At 38.2% G+C, this 14802-nt stretch overlaps 1 protein-coding gene across 1 annotated transcript in view; it reads left to right on the plus strand.

The window, feature by feature from the left end:
* Positions 1-14802, plus strand: part of frem2b (FRAS1 related extracellular matrix 2b) — a 144233-nt gene that overhangs the window by 4361 nt on the left and 125070 nt on the right. Inside the window, 2 exon segments of the mRNA XM_036565019.1 lie at positions 2-755; positions 5406-5495. Coding sequence (XP_036420912.1) covers positions 2-755; positions 5406-5495 — 844 coding nt within the window.

A 14802-nucleotide genomic window follows, 5' to 3' on the forward strand; every position in this document is an offset into this window, starting at 1 on the left:
ACGCCCTGGCATGCCCATCACCTCTTTCACTCAGCTCCAGCTAGCTGGCAACAAAGTCTACTACATCCACACTGCAGATGATGAAGTTAAGATGGACAGCTTTGAGTTTGAGGTGACGGATGGTTACAACCCCGTGTTCCGGACCTTCCGTATCTCCATAACAGACGTGGACAACAAAAAGCCTGTGGTCACCATTCACGGGCTGGTTGTTAACGAGGGTAAGACTAAGTTAATAACCCCTTTTGAGTTGACCGTGGAGGACCGGGACACTGTTGACAGGTTTCTGAAGTTCACCATCACCCAGGTGCCTGTTCATGGGAAGCTTCTATTCAACAACACCAGGCCTGTCACCACCTTCACCAAGCAGGACCTCAATGAGAACATGATCAGCTATAAGCACGATGGAACAGAGTCTGCATCCGACAGCTTCTCCTTCACGGTCACTGATGGAACCCACACAGACTTTTACGTCTTCCCCGACACAGTTTTTGAAACGCGCAAGCCACAAGTGATGAAAATCACAATTCTTTCTGTGGACAATGGCGTTCCACAGATTGTGGTTAACAAGGGTGGTACGATGCTGAGAACGCTGCCCACTGGTCACCTGGGCTTCTTGATCACCAGTAAAGCTCTGAAGGCTGAGGACAGAGACAGCCATCATGGAGCCGTGACTTTTAGAGTCACTGTGGGTGCAGAGCACGGCTACCTCATCGATCTGGGCAAAGGAAACGCCACCATCACCACGTTCACACAAGGTAAGATTATTTATTTTTTTATGATTTTAATGCATCTGAACACCATTATTCTTATCAGTGTTCAGCTTTGTGCAGCCTCGGTACATAAGTTGCCCAATGATTAAAGTTTAATGAAACTCTGAAAGGGTTGCCGAAAGAGTTTGAATTTTTTCTTGAGATCAGTGGCAAATTCTCTGTAAAGTATATGCAAATGTTTAAACTCTCTGTATGCATGGGTCAAAACCCATTACAGCTCAGGGAAGAGAGAAATATGTAGTTTGAACTGAATTCGAGACATCATTTCAAGCAGACTACAGCGTAGCTTTTGAATTTGCATTCATTTGCAGTGCGTTAACAGGGGGAATTCCAGTTATTATTATGATTTTTTTTTTCAAAATGTCTGCATAAATTAAACTGTTAAAAATTATTTAGGGTGTTTTTGTGAAATATTCCACAGTAGAGAAACTTACAGTTAGAATTGTTCACAGTGGTGGTGATAGGAACCAGACGTCCAAAGCATTTAAGGCCTTTAATGCCTGTACTTCCCAGAAAGCTATTACATGAAATAGTTAAAAATATGCTGCCTGATGCATGAAACATGGTTTTATGATAGTTTTGAGATAAGCCTTCGGCTTGGAATATTTTGTTGAAGTCATCTGTGATGGAGAGGCAAAAATAGTCCCTCAAAAAAGCTTATTTTTGAGGTTTACTAGTAACATTATATATAACTTGTATACTTGTATAGGTCCACTGGTTGTTTTGGATAGTGAATGAAATGGCTGTTTTTGTGTTATAGACAATGCAACACCTGGTTCCTATCACCACCACTGTTAAATCAGAGTCAGCAAGTTTCTCTACAGTGATCCATTTCACATCACACCACTATGAATGACTTTATTTTGCATGAATTTTGCAGAAATTTAGAAAAATCTGTAGAATTCCCCTTTAACTGAAGGCTTTAACTTATTGTTTTCTCCTGAGATTTGTTGAGAACATCATATTCTGAGTTACAGTACAACTCTAGCTCTTTCATGGTGCAGAATAAACTCTGGAAGAAAAATGTCATGTACAAACATGAGCGCAAACAGGGTTTTTTTTTTTTGCCAACAAACAAGACTAACCCCGGGGCTGCTGCTGGTCAGTCAGCCACACAAACAGATAGAATTTCTTTCAGCAGAACTAGCAGGAGAGCTGATCATTCCAATACCATTTCTCCTGTTTGAAAACCTCCTTCTTTTCAGCATGCTTTTTTAATATTTCAAGGACATCTCACCCGGGTGGGAACCAACAGTAAATAAAATTGTTGCTCCCTGGTGGGTATTCGAAAATGATGGGTTTACATTTTTATGAGCTCGCCTCTTTGAAAGGAACTGTTTTGACATCAAATATTGATAGCCTCAGCTGTCAACTTAACTCTTTCTCCAAAATGCCCAGGCTACAAAAGCATGTGCTCCAAGATTCCAGCTCAAAAGGTGCTGAGAGAGAGAGACAGATAAGTGATGTGGTGCCAGCAGGAATTCTGATGTTCTTTATGGACCCTGTCGTTCTGCGGGAAATTGATGTGCCAGGGTTTTTTAGTGATGTTTCCCAAATTCTAAACCGCAGACATCAGGCAAAACTGATGCTGTGTGATGTGCACTCAGATGTCAGACCTAAGAACAAAATACATCAGTGAATAAGTGACAAGTGACAAACTTAAACCTTGTTAGAACCAGTGATACTTTCCTTTTTTCGCGTTCTTGACTGATACATCAGGTGTGCTATTAAATTAAATCTTTATTTCTCTTTTTTTGTGATTCAGGATCACATTTCACATATTTCAATACTGAAACTGCATTATTATTATTACAAACTGCATTATGTTACACTGGCAGTCAACAAGAACATGCATGTATGATGTACACTGATATCCACTGATATGATGTACACTGGTGTTGATGTGTTTATCCTGTCTGTTCATTTAAAGAACAAATACCACGAGAAATCACCGAAATTCCAACAAGGCAATGCAAGATGAGACACAGTTTATTCAGTGAACCTAAGGCACCATTAAACCTCGTTAAGATCTTGTGGGGCTTCACTGTGGATGTGTCTGTAGACACAGTGAAGAATGAATGGGAAGCAGCTCCTTTAATCACTTCTAAATACTTTATTAATGTATGGCAAAACAGTGTGAGGTTGCCTGTTCAAAATATCAATACAGCAAAATATCCTAAATTGGCAGTATTGATATTTACTTCTATGTGGGATGTGTATGTGTTAGTCTAAAGTATAATTAGGGCTGTAATGAGTATTAAAAATAAATGGTAAATTCAATAATTAAAAAAAATATAAAATAGGCAAAAAGGTACATTGAATATCAGTGACTTTTACCTGTTTTTATGAGCTCACGTGCTAAATTGTGTCGGTTTTATCAGTCCGGCAAAAAACAGAGTTTTGTTTATGAAGTGAAATGCTACTGAGCCACCAGTAGTCCCCGGGTTGCCAGGTTGGGTAATTTCCTTCAAAATAGTATTTAATTCTGCATGCTATGACTGACTGTTTTAAAATGTTTTTCATTACCTTGTAGTATTTTCTGCAATAAATAATGTTAAAACTACTATTAATATTATTATTATTATTAATAATAATAATACTACGATGTATTGGCGACCTGTCCAGGGTGTGTCCTGCCTTCTGCCCAGTGACAGCTGGGATGGGCTCCAGCTCCCACTGCAACCCAGGAGGATAAGCGGCTTAGAAATAATAATAGTACAAATACTGATGAGATTTATAAAAGGATTGTTTGTCATTTAGTTATTGATGTGAAACATATCTTTCCTTATTCTCCTAGAGTTTTTGAATATTTGAGATAATATTGGTTATGAGCAGTCCTCTATATAACATTACTGTATTTAAACCTAAACCTGTGATATAACATCCAGCATGTTGAAAACCAATGCTCTAATAGTTATGCTTTTATTTGCTAGTATCTGTATAAATGGCTGTTTCACTCCGGTCCCTCATGCACAGGAGAAACTGAGCAGAGAGTAAAGCTTTCATTATTTTTACCAGTACTGCTGTGTGCATGATGTGAGTATCTTTTATTAACAAATGTAAAGAGGTGTGGAAGCTGCTTGTTAGCTGTGTGTTTGAGTTATGCTCAGTCTCTAATGCCACCTTAAGCCCTGCAGTCCTCCTTAAAGACCTCACCTTGATGATGTCAGACCTATAGGGCAAGAAACCTCAAGGGTACAAGGTTTAAACATGTGCATTTAGGTCAGACTTGTATGACGTGCAGGCTCTGCATGATGCAGCACATCGGTCTCACTCTGTTTTTTAAATGAGCTAATTACAAACATAATTCCTTAAATTAATAAACAAATGCATTTTCGCTCACGTCTTGCCATATTGACCAGACAGCTGTCAACAAAAATGTGCACTGTGATTGGTCCTCATCTGTGTCTTAAGGAATTTTGGGGAGAAAGGGCAGTTGCTAAATCCACACTGTTGCAGTCCTCGCCTGAAGGCCACATTGGACCGCAAGACTAGTGCAATATTTAGGACTGGGCTTCAGTTTCACTTTTACAGCTGTGATTAGTTTGCAGCTGTAGTGAGTTATTTGTTTATAGCCTACTGTGATTAGCGCTTAGCCGTTAACTGTTTACGCTACGTTGGATGATGTTGTACATCACATGGTGCATTTTAACACTTGTGTCATGATACGTATGGTATGGTAAAGTTGCTGCCAATACCCAGCCTAGTTTTCAACATCAGAGGAGCTACAAAATGCTGATGAACACTATAAACTGTTGGTCTGCATTTCCTGTTTTGCTGTCATTTTTTAGCATGTCACTGATCAATACTGAAAAAAAACCTTTGAGCAATTATTTTTTGACTGCATAGAGTTTATCAGTCTTTTTTAGGTCCTCCTAAATTTCTTTCTCCCTAAATTTTTTAATTATTTAAAGGGCCCTTATGCTACAATTTTTGCTGTTCATGCATTGGTTTGTTACATCACAAAGCTGGTAGTTCAAAATGAGCTGTTTTTGCAGCTTGGTTTTCCATATATGGACTGTATGGCCTGAGAGTGAACTTTAACAGTGTTTTACCTACAACATCAAAGCCTTATATTAAAATGAAGCCAGAAAAAAAATATTTAAAGGGCTCATATGCTACCTTATTTCTTAGCTGTTAATTCAAAATCTAATTCAAAAGCCAGAAAAGTGGGTTTTCCATTAAATGTGATCTTTAAAGGAGCTGCTTCCCACCTATTATTGACTGCTGCCTGCAGACCATCCATAGTGATTGGAGTTTTCTTCTATGTGCATTTCCCAGCATCACCTCAGACAACCTCCAAGGGTTTTAAATCGTGCCTAAACTTCACTTAATAAACTGTGTGGCATATTGCAATGTCCATTGTTTGTTCCTTCTTTAAGTGAACAAATGATATTAACACATAAAAAACAGTCACTGAACTACAGTGTACGGTGTAAGTGCATGTGAGCAGCTTTTTCTGATTGCCGATGTGAAAAAAGACAAATTCTCAGTTTTTCTTCACAGTAGTAGATGAAAATATCTCTTGAATAGTAGTGGATGAATATATTCTTAAATACTTCAAGAACAACTTTCAGCATCTGTTTCTGTCCCTCTACTGATGTATCTGATGTATTTTCACCATCTCTCCCTCAGCTGACATTGATGACATGCACGTATGCTACGTACTTCGAGATGGAAACAATGCCACCAGCGACACCTTCTATTTCTCCATTGAAGACAATGGTAAGAGTCTTTTCAGTGTTATTTATAGATCTCTGGGCTCTCTTGCTCTGTCGCTCGCTCTCTCTGGCGCCCACGCTCTGTATGGGAGTGTTGATCTGCGCCGTCCCTTAAAACAAAGTGGAATATTAATGGACTAAGTGTTCTCTCAGGTTTCTCATCAGCGTAGAAGGGTCTGACAGCATTGCAGATGGAAGTGAGGCGTGAGTTGGTATGCGGATTGTTAATGGAGACCCATACGCCGAGTCTGTTGATATTCCTTTCAGGCGTGTCCTGTTTGGTAAAAGTCATTTGATTGACATGTGTGTACGCTGTGGCTGAAAACTTGGCAAATTACTGCAGTCAAGGTTTGTTTTTAATCATTTTCTAACTCGAGCTATTAGCCACTGGATGACTGGAATGAATGTTCAATTATGAGCCTGCCATGTCCACTTAGCCGCTCTTTCTGCTGGAATAGTGTTCCAACACTGCACCTCTTACCTCAGTGTCGGTTAGCATTGGAACTGATGGGTTGCTGGAAGAAAGTGACAAACCAAAATATCTCTGCCAGGTCCCAGGAATCCATTCTGCATGTGTCAAATAAACTGAGCTTTCATGACTTGAGATACAGTGCTGATAGATGTCCAAGACCACCCTTCATTTTTTAGTTTATTTCCAGTCATCAGTTATCAGGAAAAAAAAAAAACTGAGAATAGAAAATTACACAGAAGCCTGAGCTGCTAAACATAATTGTATTGCTTTTCAGTATTTAGTGTGTCCACGCTTTCCCAGTATTACTGTCATGTGTCTCGCCCTTGCCAGGAGTCTTGAGTTGGAGCAGTCCATCCAGGAATGGTCCTCCACAGCTTTGCCCTGGACCCGACCTGTCTGTCTCCATATTTATGCCCATTTGTTTAGGTGTACCTTTGCATTCCTTAGTGTTCCTAGTTGAGTTTTCTTGTTTTTCCCTGGTCTCTGTTTTTGGATTCTTATGTTTTTTGCCTAATTTGCCTTTTGCTTTCAGTTTTTCCAGAGGTTCAGTCTTGGAAGTTGGTTGTATTTTTCAGCTTCTCACGATCCCACTGATCCCAAACACATATGCAATAATGAGGTCTGGACTCTTGGGCGGTCAGTTCGGTATTCTGAGAACACCAGCTTCTTTGTTGGATTTGCAAATTTTGCTTTTCTCAATCATCCTTTCAAACCCATAGCATTGAGTTGTCTTCTCAGCTGTGGATTTTTTCTGATCTGAAGCAAGAGCGGAGCTTTGTTTTCTCCTACATTTCCCAAAAAAAATATATTACTGCTGTCGGAAGAAAACCTTGTATCTCCATTTTTGTCATTTTTCAGTTTTTTACATCATTTGAAAATGCCTGTTGCCCTTTACATTGTGTGTAAGTTTCATGAACCAAAAGAAATGGCCCAAAATGACTTGGAAAAAAGTCTGGTTCCATTGACCTACATTAAAAGAAAAGTTTTTTTTTCGTCCAACAACAGGATATCTATCCATCTATCTATCTATATATATATGTGTATATATATATGTGTGTGTATGTATATATATATATGTATATATATGTGTGTGTATAATAAATATATATATATATATATGTATATATAGGGGTGCGGGAATAAAACGCGATTCTTAGATGTATCGCGATGCGGACGTGAACGATCTGAATCGATTCACAAAAGTCAAAAATCGATTTTCTAAATATTAAATTTATAACGAAATGTTGACGGAACGCAAAAGGCGGAACTTGGAAGTGCGGAAGTGCAGCGCCCGGACAGTCTGTGGCGGCACATAACAAAAACACAGGTGGATGAGTGAGAAATCCGACCGGCTCCCTCTGCATTAAAGCCAGGTTAGATCAGGAGTCACAACACAAATGATAACATTTTGTCCTTTTAACAAAAATCAAACCAGCTTGGGAGCCGCAACATTTAAAGTCCAGTATGTCTCAGTGTGGGATAATGTCCTAGTATAGACTAAACGATATAAACGAGAGCGCAGATTTACTCTGCTCTGCTTTAAGCTTCAGCCATAGCTGCTTTCCTCCCATCTCCGCCAGAAAACCTTTCCTCAGAAGTTGATCAGTTTCTTGTAAAATGTCTCTCAGCGTTCGACTGTTTTACGAGGCTGAAGTCGCTTCTTATTCTCCAGCTTCATGTTCGAATTTACCTGTTCACCCTTAAATTCTAACTGAGGCGCCGAATGTAAATGCGGCACCATTTAAGGTGGAACGGGAGAATTCGAAAGAGAAGCGACTTCAGCTTCGCCACTTTTTAATGTTTGACAGTCTCTCGTTGCAGATTTAACGTACCAGGAAACCAACTGCAGTGCTTATAAATGCGAATAACGCATCGCTGCTATGCGACCTGCAGTCTGTTGCACACGACCCGTCTCAGGGATACTTTACTGACACAGCGATCCCCCCCGTCTCTACAACGAGACCAAAACCCAAGTTATAAAATCACTAATGAAAACGGGCAGAATAGCTGTAACGTGCTGCGTGGACATCCATCACCACTGGATCTAATTTCACCGTAACTGCGCATTTTATCGCATTTTAAGCAGCTTCTTGTGCTCCAAACGAGAGCACTGATGAGAGCCTTCTAGTTCAGTTGCCACATCACTTCCATTTGATTTATTAAAAAAAGATATTGGGAGTAAATTCATTATGGATCATTACAAACACTTTGCTTTAAAAGTACCAAGTCACTTTAAATAACAACACTGAGTCACTTAGTCACTTTAAAATGTATATTGTCTGTATATTCTGTATATATTTTGTGTATATTTAATATATTTCAGTTGGTTTTTCATGTATTTTTATTTTCACGTATTTACTTTACTGTAGAGTGATTAGCTGAGCCTCACCACAAGCATTTCAATGCATAAATGTCCTGACATGTTGGGCAAATGACAAATAAACTTGAAACTTGAACTCGAAACTTGAGCTCACACAGTGAGAAAATATAAAGCTATATAGAAAAAAGAGATGCATCGATAATCGTTTCATAATCGCATCGCAGCCCTCTGAATCATAATCGAATCGTGAGTTGCCTAGAGATTCCCACCCCTAATATATATATATATATATATATATATATATATATATAGTATTTTTCATTATAACATTGTTGAAAGAATATTATAAAATTATTTAACCTATTTCTATACATTTTCCATACTTTTACTTATTATAAATTATTCTATAAAGTGAAAGTGTCTTATTCCATTCGCAGATAATTTTATATTTGTTGAGAAATAATGCAGATTATTTTGCTTTTTTCACAAAAAAATATTTGAAACAAGTAAAATGGACTGCCGATGGAATACGACACAAGATAAAATTACATAAAACAAGGAAAATGTATAGAAACCGATTAAATAGTCTTTTCAAACAATAATCTCATGAGAAAAATTACATATATTAGACTTTAAATAAATTCACTTGCTTAGACATCATTTCCACAGTGTATCTCTCAAAGATGAAATCTTTATGCTCTGTTTATCTGATGGTGACAGTTTTTGGTGGTCTACTAGGTATTAGGAGTCCCATTTTCTGTAAATCTTTAAACAATTATTTAAATTCTAGTATTGAAAAGCTCCTCTTTTCACATGTTTTCTTTTGACTTTTCCGTTCTCCTCAGAAACATCTCCTGAAAAATCAATGACTTGTGCTTAATAGCTCTTTTGACTGGATATTAAAAGAATGAAGGGTCTCTGACTTTCGCACAATACTGTAAATCAGGTTCTTGTTTCTTGGTTGATTTCCTGAGTGATAGTTATGAGTGATATTTTTTCCTTTGAACATAGTTTATGTCACTCCGGATATTGCTAAAGAAAAACATATCTTGCACTTTAGATGCACGGATAAGTTTTCATGCCAGTCTTCACAGTTCTCTCAATCCTTTTATCTCTCAGTAGAGCCGTGCTGTTCTTTTTTTTTCCGTGTACGGCCCACTTGAAAACATTAAAAGCCTCCCACTTTTGGGTCTGCGAGGGGTGATGTGGTGATTGCTTCTTTGAATGGCTTTCCGATGACGCTGGCGATGGCATTTAGGTTTAAGAGTCCCTCCTGACAGCTTGCCCATTCTTCTCCTCCGCTATGGCTGTGCAGAAACACAAAGCACTTCTCCGATATGGCCCCTTTTTTCCCCCCATGTGCTGCTCAGCGCGGGGCGAGGAGCGTGTTCTCGCCTCCCACCAGCAGCAGTAATCTGGAGCCACACTCAAATCATCTGAGAGCCAGCGAGCATCGGCTGCCTTTAATTTGACTGCAGATGAAATGCTAATGAGAGTGTTTATGAAGGGGAATGCTGATGATTTTTTGGCCCCTTTTAAAATCTGCGTAATTTAGTGGTGGAGATGTAAACAAAGTCATTCAGAGTGGATGTGAAGCAGTTCATTTTAGTGAAACTTACTGACTCAGATTTCTTTACAGTGGTGGTGATAGGAACCGGGGGTCACGATGTCTATTACACAAATATAGCCATTTTATTTACTATATAAAATGACCTGTGAACCTATACTTGTATTCTGAGTTTTTATATGTAATGTTGATGATAGTAAAATTGTGGTAAATCTGAAAACACTATGTTTTTATGGGATCTATTTCGCCTTACAATGCCCTACAAGTACCCTCCAACATAAATAGCTTTTCAATATCATTGCTGTCAGAAGAAAACCTTGTATATTACATTGTATGTAAATATCATGAAGAATGGACCACGAGAAACGGCCCAAAACGACTTGGAAAAAAGTCTGGTTCCATTGACTTACATTAAAAGTAAAGTAGGTTTTTTCATTCTCCTGTAAAGTTACCATTTTGGAGATACAAGGTTTTCTTCCGTCAACAGCGATACATTTTTGGCTAAAAGCTTATCTCAAAACTACTTTAAAACAAGACATCAGACAGCATATTCATATTCATTTCATGTAATAGCTTTCTGTTAGGAGTCATTAAACGTTTCAGAAATCTGGTTCCTATTACCAATGTGAACAATTCTGACTCTATATGTTTGTCTAGAATCACATCAACCCACTCTGAATGACTTTTTATTTCTATTTTTAGGTTTTACATATGGAGGAAATTTGAAAAATCTGTGAAATTCCCCTTTAAAAGACAATTGGATTACACCTCCTCGTAGTTCTGTGCAAAGGCTTTTCAGTAGGCGCCTTTTATGTGAATCAGATTCAGCTCCTTTGCCAATTTCTTTATGTGTTACCTGTTTAATTTGTGCTCCGTGATAGAGAAGATGGTGTTGTGAGGTTTTGCTAATTAGATTACTGTATTTATTCTTTGAGTCAACTGACTAGGACAAAAGGCTCTGTGTCTCACAAGATTTGGCGCAAGGTGTGTGTGACACACTGAACTTGGCACATGCATGATGAGACGTTGCCCAGTGTTTTCATTCATTTATGAAAACTGGGCTGAAGAGGCTCAGAAGCCTCATATTTAAGTGAGAGATGTAAATCTGTGAAATCTCTAAATGTTTTTCGTGAGTGTGGGGGTGGGGTGGGCCTTTTAAAGCTCAACATTCAGCAGTCTTCAAGCCCATACACGCCACAAGCTCAGCTTCATAATCATGTCTGAATGTTTTGAGATGGGAGGTGTGTGAAATCAAGCCCTAGGTGGTGTTATTTCAATATAAAATTCAATATCAGAAAGTTTTCTAAATATGTCATGGCTTCTGCTGAGAAAATTATGCAAAACCATGCAAAAACAGTGTCACAGAGAGATTGTACTGATGATTGGACTGTTTTATTGTGTTTTCGTCTCCTAAAATTACTCCAAAGAGAACCTTCCAGTGTTATGTGAACATTAACCAGACAAAAACCAGATTCCTTAAAAGAGATATGACATGCATTACTAGTCAAAAGTTTAGGCACACCTGATTGAATGTATGTTTTTCTTAATCTTAAAGACATCATGATCTACCGGCTCTTACTTAAATGAGCCTGTAAATTTGTTACCTAATCAAATATAATTAGCGCAGGTCATGCCTATGTCTGAATATATGTCCAATAAAGCATCCAAGTGGCTCCTTATGAAGCTGCTTGAGAGAGTGTTGAGAGTCGACGTCAAAAAACAGGCTACTTTTAAAAATCTAAAACAGAAAATAATTCTGTATGAGTTATTTCACCGTTTTGACTTGAACCTTTGTACTTTACTTTGACTTTAATTCGAAAATGAGTAAAATAGTAGGATAAAAGTAAGGAAAACCGGTCTATGGGTCGATGTTTCTAAACTTGGGCCGGTAATATACATTGTGTTAAATGCCTCCATACAGTACTGTGCAAAAGGCATCTAAGCAAATAGTTTAACTCCTTGAAAGGTCAGGGCTCACCAGCAGACCCAAAGTTTTATTACACACTTCTATAACCTAAGAATAACTCGGCTGGTTTGCACTGAGGTCCCTGTAGTTACTGAATAATAAGTCTTAGTAAATAATAAGCCTGGGCTTTGTAATAGGTTAAAACCAGTTAGCTGGGCAGTAAGTATTCATTAGGCTGTAAAAACGCTATAAAACATTAGACCAAATAAACATAAGTACGAATAAACATAAATACAGTAAAACGTAACAAAGAGTTTCTTTATATGCACTGAATAATCTGCAGAAAAAGATAACTGCAGAAAATCAGATTTTGTCAGTAATCCGATGAATGTGCATGCACTTGAGTAATCAGATAATGGGAAAACTCTTGGTCTACATGAGTCGGGTAGTAATCAGATTTTTACTTTGTAACCAGCCAGTAAACAGAAAAAAGACGTGACATAAATGTAATGTAAAACTCAAATTTCATGCCACAGCTTTTTTTTTAAAACACATAGTGCCACTTTACAATGAACATACATCATCTACAAGATGCAGAATATTTAAATCCTTCATTTGGTCAAAATGTAGTCGGTTTCAGCGTCGCTCCAAAAGTGTTTTGCTGTCGTCTTGCGGCAACGCTGCTTGCTCATTTCCGGTACTGTGGTCTGTTTTTGCACATGCGCAGACTGAGAGAAATCCGAAAGAAATCAGAGTAAGAGTTTACATGCACTGAGAAATCTGATTACTGAGCTAAAATCAAGCACTCTTTTTTGGATTTCTTAATTCAATAAAAAAATTGTAGTGTGCTGTTTACATGACCATTTGTATAAACTTATTGTATAAAATTATTGAGTGCATGTAAACGAACTGAATCCCTTTTTTTTTTCGTTGATATTTTGTAAGGGAGTTAGAACAGCAGCACATCTGATTTGTTGCCACATATACCCCTATATATATGTATGTATGTGTGTGTGTGTGTGTGTGTGTGTGTGTGTGTGTGTGTGTGTGTGTGTATATATAGACAATTGCTTGTGAAATTTATGTTTACATGGCTATTAAAATATCTAATACCTGAAAACATAGAAAGCCTCCTTTAATGGCCACTGTCTTCATAAACAGACAGCATCACTTCTCACCCTCTGCATTGCTCCAGTGGACATTGGGCCTGATAGGATCAAGAGGATTAGTGCACAACAGGGTCCTGAAAAATATGTTTTAACACTTGCTCACTGTTGAGTGTTCATATCTCCCCCCTGAGACGTCTGGCTTCTTAGTGCTTCTGAAGCGCTGACCTCCACCTGAGCCAGTTGTTCACTGAGTGAAAAGGCACATGGAGAGGCCCAAACATGCAAACTATCCTGCAAATGACCTCATGTGAGGTTAACCCACACATACTTGGGCTACTTATCACTCATCTTCTTCGGTGGGGCATGGTGAACACTCTCAAATGACCAGTGTTGACGTCTCTCACAGAGATTCAGAACACACACACTGTTTAGGCTGTAGAGCAGGTGTCGAACTCTCAAGCCACAGTGCTGCAGAGTTCAGTGTTCACCGTACTGGAACTCCCAATTCAGCTCATTAGGAGCCACATAATTAGTTGTTGGTAGTTAGTTGGGATGAATTAGGTTTGTTAAATCAGGGAACACACTGACCCTCCAGGAATGAGGGTCCCCGAGGGAACCTGTATGTTACAGATGCCTTGTTTTTTTTTTTATTTATTTATTTTTTTTTTACTTTTTACTGTAGATGACTTTTACTCCATTTCCATTTATTCTAAAGAAATTGTAAGCATTACCAATATGACAGGAATTCAATAAAAAAAACATACCAGCTGTAATAACCACAACACCATGATGGTAGACCTAATACTGGAACAGAATCACTGAGGATGCGTCAGAAATAAATAGGGCTCCACACTAGGAAAGTGCAAAACATAATGAAATGCAGGGCAGGCATTTATTCATGATCATACAGCCAAAAAATGAAAAAGTCTGTGAACATATTGCAATATCTCGTATGTTCATGGAGATTACCACAAGCAAAGAGTGAAGAGTGGTGCTTTGCATGAATTACACAATATAGTATGGTTTCTCTTTGGGATATTTGGATACAGTTTGTTTAAAAGTAGTCATAGTAATTATACTTGATGTGTATGATTGATTCATTTCCCTGAAATACATTAATGAATTTCCAGCTTGCTAACAGAGGATGCCGAGTTGTTATTTAATGAACTTCCAGTGTATACATCCACTTCAAATTGATAAATACATACAAAAAAGCATGCATTCATAAACATAAACAAAGACTGGTTTAAAAGAAAAAAAATGGTTGTTGGCAGTTACAGGTTAGAGATGTCTACAGTATGAAGTAATTAGCGTTTTTCAGTGGTTTCATTTCAGCTCATTGTTCTTGGCAGACCTGTCTTCGATTGTGCAAGGTTACAAGGGTCACTCTGATGGACACAATTTCAAAATCCTCCTCAAATTTTGGTGAGATTTAAGACAGGAGAATGGTTAGGCCATGTAAGCACCTTCACTGCTTTAGAAATCAGTCTTGAGTTATTTTACCTGTATGTTTCTTGTTTTGTCCATTTTCTACCCAAATTCAGTTTCTTGGCCAGTGAGATTAAATTCTGCTCTAGTTTGTCCTGGTACATGACTCCATTCATGTTTCCATCAATGACCTGTAATGCTTTAATACCTTTTGCAGAGAAGCAGCTCCTTATAATGATGCTCCCACCTTCATACTTCACTGTGAGTCTGGTGTTCTGAGGATCATACAGACAACCCTTCTTTCTCCAAGCATGATGAGCTGAAGAATTGCCAAAAAGTTTTATTTTTGTTTTGTCTGACTAGAGTACACTGATCCATCAGTTCTGACTTGTCTAAACGCTGTATGTGCAAGTCTGTGCGGTTCTTTTTTAGCAGAGGAGTTTTGATTTGCTTTGCTATGGAGATCTGTTGATTTTTCCATTTGAATGTTCGTAACCAGTGGCAATGGC

This window comes from Colossoma macropomum, unplaced genomic scaffold (genome assembly GCF_904425465.1).
Source record: "Colossoma macropomum unplaced genomic scaffold, Colossoma_macropomum, whole genome shotgun sequence".
NCBI classification, from domain to species: Eukaryota; Metazoa; Chordata; class Actinopteri; order Characiformes; family Serrasalmidae; genus Colossoma; species Colossoma macropomum.